Consider the following 17,121-nt stretch of genomic DNA (forward strand, 5'->3'; position numbering starts at 1 on the left):
ATTAGGGACACTCTAATCGGGGTACTAAGGTCACCCCAAAAAACGCAAACACATGTTAGGCAACGGGGCCCACGAAGGCCCACGGCCTCCTTCCAATCTAGAAGAAATGAAATGACTCAAAAAAGCCCAGCATGCGGCCCATTCGCACCCCCCTCGGACCCGCGGGGCGATCTCCGCCCTGCTCGAGGGCTCCCATCGGGACCCTCGATTGCGCCCCGCATCTCCGCCTCGCTCGAGGGTAGCGAATCTACCCTCGAGCAGGCAACTCATCCCCCGCCTCGCTCGAGGGTAGCGAACCTGCCCTCGAGCGGGCAACTCATCTCCCACCTCGCTCGAGGCCACCCCTTGGCGTAAGGGACAAATGGCTCTGCCGCTTACCCACCCGTCGTACGGGAGGCATTAAGTGCCAACCACTCCACAGTGCCCAGGACAGACGGCGTCAGGCCGCCATTCCCCACAGTGGCTGTGACCGGAGTCCCATCCGCCAACTCCGGTCACTGCTCCGCCATCCCGGGCGCTGTGGCAATACTGTGAGACCTGCGACGTGGGACGAAGCGCGCTCGGCACTGTTCCCATCACTATTCTACCAACTCCGGCTGTCCGGACTCCACCTCACCCGCACGTATGGCCTCGGGCCCACCTCCTGCTCGGGAAGGGGCCCGGTGTCGCCACGCGCCCCTCAAGGAGGGACGCTCGGCACCAGCAGCCGGAGGCCCGGACCTCCCCCTCGAGGGGTCCGGGACCTCCACGCGACCTTCGGACCTCCTTAGTGCGCACGCCAGCACTTTGTCCAGGGGGGTCCGGGGTCGCCACATGCCCCGTTACCACTGGAGCACGCAAAACCCTGACCTGCAGGGCCCACGGAACGCCACCACGCTACATCTGGAGGACTGTACACCCTACAACGACGACCACACCGCCTGCTGGGGCTGGTGGGACGCCGGCGCGATCTCCGCAAGACCAATGATGATACCCAGGACGACCGCCACGCCCGACGCCATACCCCACAATGTACTTCCCACAGTACTCGACTGTTGTATCCCCACAGCTCGGGGAGAAACGACGACTTCCGCGATCCCCTGTACATGTACCCGTCCCTCCTTGTGTCTATAAAAGGAGGAGGCGGGCTTCCCTTAAGGGGGTCGGTCGGCTCTCTAGGCATTACACCACTCACAGAGCACATACTCGCTTCTAGCCCCAACATCGCTACTCGCCACGCTCAACTCCTCTTCTAGTAGAGACTTGGGAGCCTCCCTCCCTCTCTCGCCTAGCTTGTACCCCCTACTACAAGCACTCCGGGTGCAAGATAATACAGTGCCCTCGCACACCCTCTTGCTGAACGTACGGCCCCGCGGCCGGAACCAGGATAAACCCGTGTGTTACTGTGTTGCCTCTTGCATCAACATCTGGGACGAGGAAACACGCAGCATTTAATAGTTGGGATCCGGACCCCCGGGTCAGGACACCGACAATATTATAGTGACCAAAAGTTTCTAATATTTGGTCACGCATCGAACCCCAAGCATCATATATTTGAGAATTGATCGGGTCAATGTTTTTCTTTAAAATTTGAGTAGGATGAATTTGTCATTAATTAGTCCCAGTCTCTTTTAGATGCTCATAGATAGGAGTTAGGATGTGACTATGTACGTTTATTATAGGGTGAGAATACATGCGTGTATAGGAGCCTTTATGTAGTACATAGTGTGTTTCACTGAAAAGAAAAGCAATATATATATATATATATATATATATATATATATATATATATATATATATATATAGCTGATGTTTGTTCCTAACAATTAGTTAATTAATCAGTCTGATATTCTGATTCGGTGCTAGTAGGAACATACGAGACAAGCAGCATTATTACCCCCCCCCCCCCCCCCCCCCCCCCCAAAAAAACAACAACAACAGTACAACACACACACACGCTATCTATCATTTGACGATGGAGATTCTTGCATTGGCTTCACCAGATTGATCGTATGGGGTTGATCCTAACCTAACTAGCTAGGTAGCGCTTGCAGTTTAATGCAGTGTATGCTTGGAATATGATCTCTTTATCTGATACAAATGCAAATCCTTTCTGTACCATCAGGCATCAGCTATGTATCATGGAATTTGATTTGGCAGATGCTTCTGCACTTGGTCTGATCATATATGTGTGCACGAGCTAATGGGGCTCTTCTTTCTAGGGTATATTGCTACTTTTATAGCTGCTGCCTAGAATCCTTGTACTAAGAGAACATATGCCTTGCCTTTTCTCATAAAACTCTTTAGCAGCACTCACCAATGAATTAGGTAAAGGAAAGGTTCTCCACGGAGACATCTACTGATGTTTAATTTATTTCTCATCGATCAGTTGTTCATATTGCAAGAATGTTGCAAGCTAATAAGATAATCTACTTAACAAATTCAAAACATATTACAGTAGTCTTTTTCTAGTTGAGCCTAGCATGTATGTATTATTGATCCTGCACTACTTTGCAGCTGCAGACATATATATGCATGCAGCCAGATGCCTCCAGGTCATAGAAATTGCTCAACAAGTTGATCATGCATGCATGTGTACATATTTGTCGTATCTGTATGTGCATATAGGCCCTGGAACAGTGATGCTCAGATAAGACGTTTATATGGATCATCAACCATCAACCTCTGATAGCAGAGAAAATGCCAATTATTTCAAGTACATGATGAAGCACCTTGTATAGTGGCGCATCTGTCTGTCCCTTTCCACAGGAGATAGAAAGCATAGAAAAGAAAGAGACAAGGGGACGGAAGAGGAACAGAATGCCGTGTCTCTTGGCTCTTGCTCCCTCACTCCCTTCGATCGAGGGGAAAGCTGCTACCTATATATACACCTATTTTTTAAAATCCCATTCAACTTTAATTTTATTTTAACCGACAAAAATAAGATATAGGGCTCCCATCAACGAAAAAGAAACATATACATATAAATAAACAATCCATCAATGAAAAAGGAAAGGAACAAAAGAAACCAAATTCAGTGCACATGTACCTTGCTATAGGGCTCCCATGCATGTGTGGTTGATTCGGTCCCAAAAAGAAGTTGCAAGGAGAATTTTGTGTTAGTGGGATTGAGCATAATCGAACATGGCCTCCCTCTCCCTTTTTGGATTCTCTCGCGCAATGGCACGTTGAGCTAGCTTTGCCTGCTAGCTGATCTTCTTTCTTTCCCTTTAAGCGATTGTTCTCTAATCATCATCATCATCTGCCCGCTGATAGAGCTCAAAGGTGGTTCAGATCATGCTCCGATGCGATTCCGCTGCCTATAATTTAGTGCTGGGACACAATTAGGTAAGTGAAGTTAGTAATGGGATGAAGCCGAACAGCTGATCAAAAGCTTTAATTTGCGGCAACACTAAAGTCACTAAACAACATGCTTGAAGTCTTTTGGGGACTAAGAACAAACAGCTGATACTCCTTACTTAATTTGCTCTTGGCATTTGGGCATATGCGGATGCGGGGAGTATATACACGCCTATTGTCTGAAGATCTGCACTGCAGGCAGATTAAACCATGGTGGAATTTTGTTGTGGTGCCAGATGTGAAACAGTGAAAGTGCTCGAGATGACCTCTTCGCATCTTGTCTGAAAATGGCGTACGTTTTGTGCGGACCGTAGCTCTCTGTACCACAGTAGTGCAGGCTTGTCGAACTCAGCTTACAATATTGTACGGCCTGAAGAACTTGTGTTTAATCAGCAGAAACGGCAGTGTTAACATGATCATTTTTTTAGGGGTATTAACATGATCAAATTCCATGAACTGTAAGTACGATGCCTCAAGTGGGCCGTGCGCTTTTGTACAGTTTTATGGGCCCAGCAGGCCTCAAATCTATGGGCACGCTCATATTTGTCCAGCAGGGGTGGGCTCATCATCATCAGTCTTCTTCGTCTAGAAAGCTGGGCCTCTCAGTTTTTGTTCTTCGTCAGCGGTGTATCTGGGTACGGCCCATCTAAGCTAGCTGGGCCTGTATCAGATCCGAGCGGCCGACCACGAGGCCTGGTAGCGTAATGTCCCATTGGTGGGCCGTGTTCCGTGGCTTGCGCATTCCTCTCTGGACCACTTGCCTGCCTGCTCTTTTTTGCTCCAAGCTTCCAAGGCCGTGGATGTAGAGCCATTTCCCTTTTTCTTCGTCAGACTAATCTTCATGGTTCAGGAATGGACGTCTCCCACTGAATCTTTCCAGCCATGGAGCAGCCATCGCTGACCTTGGAAGCCCATGTGAAGGGATTCGATTCGATTCGGTGCGACGCGACGCGGAAGCCGAAAGCAAAAACGGATCAAATCTTGGGGAACAGTGAGACCGAGACGGCTACCGCCCGCAGGATTTCGCTAGGATCGACCGGCCCTGACATCATCGCAGCAACAAGTAGCATCATATTGGAGATGACGCTGGATCAGATATCGGCCGTCCATGGTGGCGCGGACGGAAGCATCGAATCGTGGAAAACGCAGTTCAGCCATTCAGGAAGCAAATCCGGGGGGAGAGAAACAATTAAAAACTAAAGACGCCTGCTTTTTTGCACCACCATGCGTCAGAGAACAACGATGCCCACATTGAGCGGAGGCGAGGCGAGGATGTGGACGGAGCGGCATCGGCGAGCTGCGGCTGCTGCGCTCGCATAAGTAGAGCAGAGGACCGAGAGGAGGAGGCAGCGGCGGCGACTGCGAGTCCAAGATCGAGCGGACCGACGCAGACCGGGCCAGGAAAGCCGGAGGGAGGCAGCGGCATGTCGTGGCAGGCGTACGTGGACGACCACCTGCTCTGCGACATCGACAGCCAGCGCCTCGCCGCCGCCGCCATCCTCGGCCACGATGGCGCCGTCTGGGCCCAGTCCGACGCCTTCCCGCAGGTCAGGCTCCCTCGCCGGCCCCCATTCATTTTGTCGCGATAGGGCAAGCAGGCAGATCCTTAAGCTGACTGTCGTGGACGCTAATGTTGCCTTGACTACGGTAATTGGGATATGAGATCGTCTCGGGTGCAGGTTGCTAGTGTAGTTGTGTGTCAACTCCTCAAGTTCTCTGACAAAACTGAAGAACTGCCCTACACCTGCATCTCTTCAGTTTCGTCAGAGAACTTCAGGTCTTGGCATAGTGGCAAAGGGAAGATCAATCAACCCCGCTACCAGTACAATTTTATAAATCTCTTTGTTGGTCTGGGTACGAGGCCTATTCTGATTTAAGCATTATGTGCTTCAGCTACGAAAAAAATTGTAAATTTTGTTGTAGGGATGTTTCTACCTTCTTTTACTGACAAAGGCACAGGTCCATCTTTTACCAGTTATTAGTAAAAAAAAATCATCAAATTTAATCCAGCTATATAAAAGCTGCCCTTTTTTTGCGAAAATATATAAAAGCTGCCCTCTTTGAACTTGTTTACAAAAAATTTAAGTTTAGTTATACTAATTATTTGTGTCTACCTTCACTGAACTTTATAAAATCTGCTATTTCTGGAAACACAATCAGAAATTTTTGCAGTGTATTTTAACTTCTAAGATGCTTCGACTAATTCCCATTTCAGTTCATACAAATATTTTCAAATGTTTCATTTATTTATTTTTGAAAAGGAGTTTTATTTATTTTTACTGCAACACTCTTATGAATATTTAAATCTGCATTTTGCAGGTCAAACCTGAAGAAATCATTGCAATAATGAATGACTTCAATGAGCCAGGCTCTCTAGCACCCACTGGTTTATACCTGGGTGGTAGCAAATACATGGTTATCCAAGGTGAACCTGGAGCTGTCATTCGAGGGAAGAAGGTTAGGAGTTTGGTTATCCATTTCTTATTGTATGGCATATTATATTAAGCTGCGCTATTCGGTTAAAATTCATGGCCTCCTTTTTCACAACTCAACGATACATAGCTAGTTTCCACCAAAGGAACAATTTTGTAGCAAAGTTCGGTTGACATATGTCGTAGAAAATTGAACAGAACAGACTTCCTTATGGATTTACAATGCAAATGAGTTAATAAAGAAATAACCAAGGACAGTGGAGCATTAAACTTATTCGTGTCATGTGTATATGGATTGGAGAACTAGAATGGCATCCTCTCGTTTCCCAGGAGTTGTTGTGCTGGGCCTTTATTTCACCTATCCTTGTGCCTTAGGCCTTTTGTCTGATAGTATTAGTTGAGCTCGTTTCTGCAGTTGTAGGTCATATTAGCAACTCCCATCAGAAATTGTAGGTTTTGCAGTTGTTGGCCATCAGCTAGCTTCCTCTTGTTTTTGCCAAATCTGATGAGCGATGCAGCAGAGAGGTGGTCAATCAAAGTAAAAATTGATTTATTTTGAGGAAGAAAAACTAATTCCAGACAAATCTTATGACCCCTACCTCCAGGAACTAGACTAAGTAGACTCTTTATTTCAAAAAAGATAGGTGTTTCCTGTCCAATGAATTTGAATGCTACCTGTAAGCTATATTGATTTGGGCTCTGTCCCATGTTTTTGATTTTTTGCAGGGACCAGGCGGAGTTACAATCAAGAAGACCAATCTAGCCATAATCATTGGGATCTATGAGGAACCAATGACTGCTGGCCAATGCAACATGGTTGTGGAGAGGCTTGGTGATTACCTTGTAGATCAGGGCTTCTAAACCCCAAATCTGTAATTTGTGGCATCCGGGTTGTTTGTGTTTGCTGAAATATGCCATCTATCCCATGAATAACTAGCAAATGTTTGGACGAATACTGAACACCGGTGGTTCCTCGTTGTATTGCAACAGCTTCGAACATTCCATGGGGCTTATATGTAATCCTTTTTTTTTTTTGAGGAGGTCTATCCTCTTACTGGAGCTTACTATTTTGACGTCAGGATTAAAAAACAGTTCATCTGTACTCGCAAGCGTGGCATGTCATCTTTTCTCATCGGTATTCAGATCATTTATAAGAATGTTTCACAGAAAATTTATCTCATTAATTGCGTGTTTCTGTTGCTCCAGGGGCCTCAGCGTACCATGCCTCTTAAATCCAGCAGGCAGAACGAATCGCATGGCATCCTATTCTGGGCGGAGTCACATGAATCGCGTCACTCCCTGGGGGCCTGAATCCTGGCGGGTCGCTGAGCATCCGTTTATGTGGCAGCCAGCGGCATGTTTTGGATTCGAAACAGGGCGTGAAATTACGTGCCCTGAGACGGACTGAACCTCGTGCTTTGGAATAAATTCCCTCACTGGATAGAAAGCAGGATCTGAGGGGGAGCCACAGCCTGACATTCCCAGAGCCAATGGTGACGTCCTGATCCTTCAGAAACAGTGAGCAGATCGTCAGATCAGATTCTCTCTCTCTCCATTGCTTCTTTGTATAGCACAGTTTTTCCCCCCTCTGAATACAATGCTCAATGGCAGCCGCAACGCATCTCGTTTGAATTCTGGCATGCAGGTAACCAACTGTAACTGTCTGAATTGCGTGTTGAGACATCAGTGACATGCTGTTCTAGATTCTAGAAACCGAAGGCTTTCCTTTTGCAAAAATGCTCGCACCAGTTTGTGTGCCCGGTGCTCATGTATGAGGAAATTTCCATACAACATCTGTTCTTGCCTTCAAAGCTTCAACGAAGCTTTGTTCCAAACTTCCAATCCTCGCGTCTTTACCATCCCTGACTACGTTTTCAGTACCCCTGTGAAGACGTCTACTGTTAGAACCGTATCCGGGAGAATCTCTCGATCCTTTCGCTCTGAAGACGCCTGTCCCGGTTGCCTGCTGCGAGATCTGAATTCTTAAACTAGGGTGTGTTTAGTTCACTTTTTTTTTGCATTTTTGGAAGAAAATCTTTAATATTTGAAGTATTAAATGTAGACTAATCACAAAACTAATTACAGATCTCGTCTGCAAACTACGAGACGAATCTAATGAGCCTAATTAATCCATCATTAGAGCTTATTTACTGTAGCATTACTGTAGTAATTTAGTGTCTAACCGCATCCTAATTAGTCTCATTAGATTGATTTACAGTCCATTTGTGTAATGCGATTTATTTTTTGACTATATTTAGTACATCATGCAAGCGATTTATAAAAATTTTACATTTTACGTTTTGGAATCTAAACAAGGGCTAAGGCCCTATTTAGATCTTTACCCGTAAATCCCGTAAACAAAAAAAATATCACATCGAATGTTTTGACATATGCATGGAGTACTAAATGAAGTCTATTAACAAAACTTTTTGCATAGATGGGCTGTAAATCGCGAGACGAATCTAATGAGCCTACTTAATCCATGATTTGCAACAGTGATGCTACAGTGCCCATCCGTTAATTATGTATTAATTAGCATCATTAGATTCATCTCGCGATTTACAATCCATCTGTGTAAAAAACTTTATAAATAGACTTTATTTAGTACTTCAAATTAGCAAGATTCCATTGCAAAAAATTTTTGCGTTAGAACTAAACCCGGCCTAACTGTAAGCACTGTCTTGGTAGCAATCTTGGTAGTAAATGCGGAGGTCCTCCAGGCAGGCCAGGGCCGCAGCGTACGTGGAATTCCCCGAGCTTCGGAACCCGCACCGCAGGCTTGAGCTCGGCAGCGATTCAAACGCCTTGCCTGCGGAACAGCCGTTTGAATCATTCCCGCGAAATGTGTTGGCGCTGCCACCCTGCCTGATGAAGATGGTGGTCCAGATCAGATCCCAGAGATAAGAGAGCAAATGAGCCCCGGGTGATGGGGAGCCCTCGAGATTTTAATTGGGAATCAATGTGCCTGACCACGGCTAGAGCAATGATGGTGGAGGGAGCGCAGGAGGATCGCACAATGCTGAGTTTAAGATTAACCGTAACTACAGTAATTTACGGTCGATTTTTTCCCTCCTCTTCCCCCGCACCTTTCCCCTTCCTTTCCTCCCCATTCCCTCACGACGGATCGAGATCCCTCCCCAGATCCCTCCCCCTTCCCCCGTGCCCCCTCCCGAGTGGATCCCGGCGACCCTCCCCTCCCCCCTTCACTCCCCCTCCCCCCGAGTGGATCCCGGCGACCTTCTCCAACCCCTACCACCCGCTGCGAGGAGGAGGAGCTCGAGGCGGAGATGGGCGAGGAGGAAGCCGGCAGCAGGGTGGCCTCGGAGGCGGAGAGCGGCGGCGGCGCGAATAAGCGCAGGCGGAAGCAAGCGGCGACGACGGCGGCCCGACCCGCGGCGGGGAGCGGCGGGGCGCGGCGCGGGGAGCGGTGCCACCACGGGCGCCACCGCAACAGGCGGAAGCAAGCGGCGGCGGGCGGATCCGGCGGCGCGAGCGGCGGCGGGGAGCGGTGCGCCGGCAGGGGCGGCGGCGCTCGCCACCAGCGCCGCCCCTGCCCAGATCCAGTTTTTTTTTCATACAATTTTTTTTGATGTACTTTTTTTGTTTCTTCCATTTGAAAAATTTCTCTCTGTCAAAATTTTTCTCGTAAATTTTTTTTATCTCACCAATTTGTTTCTTGAATTTTTTTCTACCCACCAAAATTTCACCCGAATTTTTTTTTGACTCATAAAAAAATGTCTGAATTTATTTTTCTCAGAAAACGGCAAAAAAATTTCTAAAAACGGAAAAAAAACTATCGGAAAATCGACTATACGGAAACCTCCCGTACGATTGACCGTAAATTAGCTAGACCCGGAGGATCGGCAGGCTCGGGTTCAGGTGTCCCCCTCCCTCTGAACAGGCTGCTGGGTCGCGTACACTACACCCTGATCGATGCCTTCAGGATTCTACAGGTTTCAGATCTCGCGAGCCGTGGGTTCAGGCACGGCGCGGCCTCGGGGTGGCACGGGAGCATGCACGGCGGCGTCGGCGCCGGCTTCAGGCCCCGCCGGCGCCGCGGGCTCTCTTGCCGTGCTCTGCGCCGCCCATGATGCGCGGATGGGTGGCTGCAGGAATTTGCTGCCGTCAGCAGCGGACCACACCCAAGGCCTGTGCCCGCTGATCTGAGCCCTAGCAGTGGCGAGATCTCTTTCTTGGGCGCGTAAATCCAGCTCCATCCATGGCTCTGAATCCGTTCCGCACCACATCATCAGGCTGCAGGGTTTTCACTGCCCGGTGTCCGATTTATTTACAGGAAATTCAAGAAAAATCACCGTTCATTTCACGAAAGAACGCGAGGGGGAAGTGCAAAACTTATCTACTCCGTACACCACTGCACCGCAAAGGACACCACCTGCTGCTTCCTGCTTGCAACAAGAGGCAGCTCACCAGTTTGGCAGTCACCGTTGTCTTGCTGATCCAATGTTGCTAGCTGCTGGAGCAGTACAGTAGTACCTATAGTTTAGCAGTAGGTCAACCAACAAAGAAGCGCACAATGCATCCCGATGGCTCCTGCCGGTTGCAACAAATGCCAGATCCAATGCAAGCTTTCGAATCCTCCTCCTCCCTCCTGTACAAGTGTACAGTGTGGAAGTCAACAAGCCTAAGCTGAAAGCACGGCCGAATCTTCGCAACGGTAACGGGAAAAATGTAGGTAGGCCGGCTATATACTTCTCGTACTAGGCTCACTGATTGGACAGAATCCCGATTCAGAACAAGTGGCATTTCTAAACTGCTGGTACTCCCCAAGCAATTCCCTGCTAACCAATGCAGTTTAAGCACGGATTAAACTACTGCTCCTACACTGCTGCTTCTGCTTACAGGAGTTGTATATTCCGTGAGGTTACTAGGAGTGTGAAATCTATCAGTGGAGGGGATCACACTAGGCTGCTCCAGGGATTTAGGGCCCCTTTGGCATAGCTTCTTGGAGGCTTCATGAACAGATTCATATGAAACTATGCCAAACAACTTTTTTTGGACTAGCTTTAAGCTTGAAGCCATCCATGATGTGCTTCCAACTATCATGGTGAAACGACGTATTCACCAGGAAAAAGCTCTTTCCCCATTTTTTTAAAAAATAGCTTTAGTTTCACTAGAAAAGCTACTTCATCAACTGTTTTAAGAGAAGCTGAAGCTACGCCAAGCGGGACCTTAACAGAATAACAGATTAAGCCGCCTGCATTTGACTTATTATAGAAATCATGGCACACGACCTGGTCCCAAAGGATTCAAACTTTTTGAAATGGGAGAGAGCGTGATTGTTTAACTGGCGCAGCGGTTGGGATTAGGGCAAAGATAAGATGCGTGCTTAATGACAAATGGCTACATGAAAGTTATGTCAAGACGTCTCGTTTCGCGTGCTGATTAAATAGGCGCGACGTAGTAGGATTCGCCCGGGCGGGGTATATTTAGGACTGCACATGCATATAGGAGTTTCAAAAATCAAGTGTATGAACTCAAGGCATGTAGTAAGTGGCATTCAGGCAGTTTTTACCGCTAATCCAGTAAAAAAATGGAGAAGGAGATTTGGCGCATCTTTAAAATTTGTGGATGCTAAAAGAGAAACAAGAGGGCAGATGTAGTATATATATAGAGTCTGAACGGACTGAGCAGTCCCTTAGTTACTCAACAATAAGTGTCGTTATAATTGTCTTAAATCAGCTATTCCAAGTTAGTACTTCAGTTATTAGATGCATACTATTTCTTTTTATGTAGAGTTGAAAAATGATTCATGTAGATTTGTCTCGCGTTGTAGTTTTATAAAGATGTAGTTTTGCTATATTTTGTAATTTTTTGGTAAAAGAAAAAAGGTTTACAACAACAATTTGGTAAAAAAAATGACGTATTTGTGTCCAGAGAGTGTGTGAGAGAGTATCTATATGTTGCTAGGACTAAAAGAAAGTGGCAACATTTAACCTGGATTCAAAATATAATAAAACACGCATTGCGAGCCGATTTAAATAATCAAATAATGCGACCAAATTGGTGGCACTGCATCGACACAGGAAACTGAACTGGCGTGTGGCGGCATTGCTGGGCTCGATGCAAACAACATACGGGCCACTGACATCGCTGGGAACATTTGTCCGTGTTTCGTTGTTTGAAAACTACGCCACGCAAAAGTTTTTTCTGAAACCCACTCAAGCTCTCTGGTTTCAGCTTATTAGGTATGCAAAACATTTGCATGCCCCTGAAGATCAGGTCCATGTATGCCTACATATAGGGCACGAGAAGCAAGGGTCAATACGACGAGATGAAGCAACAAAAGGACACGGCCGAATTGAATATGATGATCAATCATATATTTATTTATTCAATACTAAGGTTGTGTTTAGTTCGCGAAAAAATAAGATTTTGTTACTGTAGCACATTTTGTTGTTATTTGACAAGTAATGTTCAATTATGGATTAATTGGACTTAAAAGATTCATCTCGTATGAAACAGTTAAACCGTATAATTAGTTATTTTTTAACTGTATTTAATGCTTTATGCATCTGTCTGAAGATTCGATGTGACGTGTACTGTAGGAAATTTTTTGGAACTAAACATGACCTAACAAGCAAGCATCCTTTCAAAAAAAATCGTTTTATACTAGAATACCAGTACTGTTTGGAGCTAATGCATGCATGGGACCTGTATGTGTGTGTGATCTGGGCTCCTTGCAAGGATCGGCGTTGGAAAAGGAAGCACTAGGGAGGGAGACAAGTGGTGGCCTACGGATTCATGTGCGGCCAATAGGTAACCTGTTTCCCCAAAACGGAAGGTTCTGCGCTGAGAGCTGTTCGCGCGCGGCATGTGACGTCGCCCCGTCGCGGATCTCGAGGTGATCGATCGAGCATCTCCTGCAAGTGCATTTTCCTCCAGGGAGGAAAAAAAACTCCCATCCTGAAGCTCCGGTGGTATCGTCGTCCTCATCTTCGCAGGAGTGCGTTTTTTTTTTTGTCGGTACGTTTGAAGGGGTGACCGTTCTTTTGAAATTTGAAGTGGAAGCATTCTTCGAAAAAAAAATGGGAGTGGAAGCAGTTAGCTTTAGCTAGGTTACACACTGGTGACTGTAGTCGCGTCGCTCGAGCTCTGTCCGTAAAGACGACGACGTGCGTATGTAGAGAGAGAAGAGAAGAGGACAGGGGAGGGGACAAGATGCGCAGCAGATAAGGCTTCTTGTTTTGTGGTACCCATGAGAATATGCCCATCATCTAGCCGCAGACAGTAGAACTAAGCGTACGGTATATTGCCTTGCCTCTACGTTGCATGCAGAGTTGCAGACACAGCACGCGCGCATGTGTCTGTTGCATTGCATGCATCCATGCATGGCTACAGGATACATACTATTGGAGCATCAAATCTATTGCCTCATACATGGAGCATTAAATGTAGGTAAATAAAAAAAACTAATTGCATAGTTTTGATGTACACGACGAGACGAATCTTTTGAGTCTAGTTAGGTCATGATAGGACAATAATTATCACAAACAAATCAAAAGTGCTACAGTGTGCTACAGTGTCCAATGTGGCCTTTTTTACTACCATTTTACGAATCTAAACACAGCCAAGGTATGCGTGCAGTCTATGGAGGGTCGGTCTCGAAGCTAACGAAGGTATGATACGACGTCACCACACGCCGGACTCCGGATTGTATGACGTCAGGAGCCGGGGCACTGTAGGCGGGCAGGCCGTGAACGTCTGGACGAGAAGCCGCGCCAAGCCGGGGGTGCGATCAATGGGAGCGTGAAGCGTGATCGATCGTCGTCGTCTCCGGCGGCGGCAGGGGGGCGCCTCTCGCGTCGAGAAGCGTGCGCGGCGCAGCGGGTGGCTTTGCAGGCGGAGGACGACGGAGCCGCCCAAAGTGGGCAGTCACGAGTGGCACAGCAGCGAGACTGCGGCAGGGGAAAAATCCTCTTTGTAGCCATGCCCCCATCACTGCTTGCACCAGCGCGCCGGCCCTGTTGGCTGGATCGAGGCGGCGCGGCGCGGCGCTCTGCTGCCGCTGCATGCATGCGTCGCCGGAGACGCCGGGGAATAACACGCCTGGCTCGCTCCATCGGCGGGCCGCAGCGAAGCGACAAGGAGGAGGGAGAGGCGCGCCGCCGCCGCGCGCGCCGGTGCCTCGCTCGTTTGCATGGCAGCATGGGTGATGGGTCTGGCCGTAGTCTGGGGTCATATGCCTGAATCGCCTGGTGAAAGTCTCTGCCCGCGCCCCCATCTCCTGGTCCGCCCCGGCCGGCGTCGTCATCCGCTCTCCATCTCCCTCGCCTCGCCTGCGCACCCTGTTGCTGCTTGGCCAGTAGCGACCGATGCCTTCATTCCCGCCATCCCTCGGTGTCAGCGATGGTGGGCGACGACGGGGCTCGAGAGGCGAGCCGCATGCCTGCAGCGTATTAGTACGTTTTTAAAACTTTTCATGGGCATGATCGGCTGATGCAATCATGCTGCATGCAGAGCGACTAGTCAGAGGGCTCAGGAGATTTGTAAAAATTGTGTATACCTTGTTTATACGCGGATTAACCTGGACATGCATGCCTGGAAGGCTGGAATACTTGTCCTTCCGTGCACAAACAGACTATCAAGTTTGTTCTAGGTCAAGCTATCTTATTTGACTAAGATTATGAAAATCCTAAAAGAAATACTATACTCACAAAGCAATGATAATTACGAACTCCATATATATTTTCATGGGGAAATTACGAACTCAAGTAATCCTATGGAGCCTTGGCTATTTATTACTCCAACAGAAAATTTTGAACATTCAAATGTACTCATGCAAGACAAGAAGGAAAAGTACGTCTGCGAGAGCAGCTGTCAGCAACGCAAGCATGGCAATTGGGAAAGCCCAATGAGAGCGAAGAAAGGTCGATCGGGCGGCGGAGCGCTCGTGGCGCTAGCCGCTAGTAGAGTAGCCCAACACTGGGGCCCTATCTAGCTCCCATCAGCAGCACAGCACTCCCGCAGTCAGCAGACGCGAGCGCAGGAGCAACCGGCTAACAGTAGAGCCAAGTGTTTGGCTATAAGCCAAATGATAAGACTAATCCCAGTGTAAAGTTTCAATACATGATTACGAAGAGTGATATATCATCAAAAACTTTTTAAAACTATGAATGAAATAGGACCTCCTAATGCATAGTTTCATTTCACGATTTCATAGGCGAGCCATTGCATTCAATTACTATGAACATGATTGGTTGAAATCAGATGAGATGAAATTCTCTAGCCCCCAATGCTAGTTTCATCAAATTTTATAGTCTTTGAAACAGTGTAACCCAAGTTTCATCTAGATGAAACTCATTTCTTCTCTCTTTATAAATTTCTTGCCATGTCATCATTTTTTCCTATGTGACATCTCATTTAATGTGCATGAAATCTCTATGAAACTTGTACTGGGACTGGCCTAAGAACTAAATCATATAATAGTTATCTCATATTTGTCTCTAAAATCTTTTTTATTATTATGTGATGTCATGTCTTACTTTCTCTTTTCTACTCTTCTTCACACATATTTTTATTTGGGCCCATAAATATCTATGCTTTCATGTCAAATTTGGTGCTAGAAAAAGAACCAAGTTCTCATTTTTTACCTCCCTTCTCTCCTCTACATCAGGAAAATATGCTGACTAGCTTGGCTTTAAACGAGAGAATCGTCGAGTAGAGCAGGCTAGCAGCTGCAGTAGCAGGCGCGGGCAGTGCGTCGATTCGATGGCCTTTCTCACCCATGAAATCAGAGCTTAATCATTGCAGAAAGGAAAGCTACTCGTAGGCCGGGCCAGAAAAAGAGGAACTTTTTCACATCATTAATCGCCACTAGCTAGCTGAGCTGACGAGAGCTCGGCCGGCCAGGCGGCGCCACCGCACCACAAAGGCACAAACAGTCAAACACAATGCATGCATGCCGATGCCGCTGGGGTTAACAGTAACGCACGCGCACCTTCTTCTCCTTCTCTCTAGGGTACGGTCTGGGCGCTCGATCGATGGCCGATCACATGCTTGCCCGGCCATGGCGGGCGAGGAGGAGGAGGAGGAGGAGCCGAGGAGGAGGGACGGGCGATCGAGCTCGCCTACCGTGATCTCACCCTCGCCAGCCCGATTGACCTGACAGATGACGTACAACGTCATCTTTTCTTTATTTTTCGGCACCAGCTACGGCTACCTAGTGCCTACTGATGTGAGTACGCGCGGTCGACCGCCCATCTCCGTTTTTGATGGATGGATCATGCGACGGCAGACACTGTCACAATGACGCAGGTCTAGCTAGCTTGTTTCTATAACTAGCTCGTGCTAGCCTCTCAGCGAGCACACATCTGCGATCAGGTCGAGCTGATGACAATGGTAGCTAGGCCTTGGCCTTGCGTTTAGACTTCAGACCTCAGCAGCTGGGAAGTAGTCCCATCCTGCAGCGGGATTTATTTTATACGTCATTCATTTTCTATAGACGGTCTTGTTTAGTTCATTTTATATTTTATATTTTTATATTTTTGGAAGAGAATATTCAACATTTGAAGTATTAAATGTAGACTAATTACAGATCTCATCTGTAAATTACGAGACGAATGTGCTTAATTAATCCATCATTAGCGCATGTTTATTGTAGCATTACTGTAGCAATTTAATGTCTAATCGCGTCCTAATTAGACTCATTAGATTCGTCTCGCGATTTACAATCCATTTGTGTAATGCGATTTATTTTTCTACTACATTTAGTACACTATGTAAGCGATTTACAAAAATTTTGTATTTTGCATTTTGAGATCTAAACAGGACCGATATCGTGTGAATCTTTCAAGTTTCAAACACGCTCGAAACATGGTTACATGACCGAGCTAGCTGCCGAGCTGAGCCCATCCGCGCATCAGCTGGGGCCTGGAAAGTGTATCTATGCGGAGTGCGCGTACGGCATAGGCGCTCTTTAGCTAGCTAGCTCCGTGCGAGACGAGACGGGACGGGGGCACTGTGCCTGCCTCCTGTGCGGGTCGGGGCCGCCCGGGCCGGCTGGTTCTTCCGGATGTCGCCTCTTCCGCCGCGCCGCGGGAATATCCGCGTCCCGTCGGCGGGTTCCGGGGCGTTAGGGAACAGTGGGATCCATTCACTTCGTTTTGTTCTGTGTGTGTGTGTGTGCCGTCAGCTCGCCGCACAGTTCCTAGGACACTGCCGCCCCGGGGCCCCTCCCGTCTGGTGCCCAGCTACCCATAAATACGCAGGGCAAGGCAGCACCCCTGCACAGTGATGGACCACATGGCAACTAGCCGTGCGTGATGGACGTGTTCGCACCGTCTTCAGAATCACGGCGATGGACGAATTCCCCGTCGCTAGCTACTCCAAG

At 47.7% G+C, this 17,121-nt stretch overlaps 1 protein-coding gene across 1 annotated transcript; it reads left to right on the forward strand.

Moving 5' to 3' along the window:
* The first annotated feature begins 4,591 nt into the window (after positions 1–4,591).
* LOC120676196 (profilin-like) lies at positions 4,592–6,928 on the forward strand. Its single transcript, XM_039957427.1, has 3 exons — positions 4,592–4,886; positions 5,659–5,796; positions 6,498–6,928. The coding sequence occupies exons 1-3, from the start codon at positions 4,764–4,766 to the stop codon at positions 6,630–6,632; spliced, it is 396 nt and encodes a 131-aa protein (XP_039813361.1). The 5' UTR covers positions 4,592–4,763; the 3' UTR covers positions 6,633–6,928.
* Positions 6,929–17,121: the final 10,193 nt, after the last annotated feature.

This window comes from Panicum virgatum, chromosome 5N (genome assembly GCF_016808335.1).
Source record: "Panicum virgatum strain AP13 chromosome 5N, P.virgatum_v5, whole genome shotgun sequence".
Taxonomy (NCBI): Eukaryota; Viridiplantae; Streptophyta; class Magnoliopsida; order Poales; family Poaceae; genus Panicum; species Panicum virgatum.

What these genes read in the sequence shown, in the direction of transcription:
- LOC120676196 (XM_039957427.1), top strand. Translation starts at nt 4,764, where the DNA reads ATGTCGTGGCAGGCGTACGTGGACGACCACCTGCTCTGCGACATCGAC. An exon ending in AGTCCGACGCCTTCCCGCAG is followed by an intron (nt 4,887 to 5,658) that starts GTCAGGCTCCCT and finishes TGCATTTTGCAG; the next exon opens with GTCAAACCTGAAGAAATCAT. An exon ending in CTGTCATTCGAGGGAAGAAG is followed by an intron (nt 5,797 to 6,497) that starts GTTAGGAGTTTG and finishes GATTTTTTGCAG; the next exon opens with GGACCAGGCGGAGTTACAAT.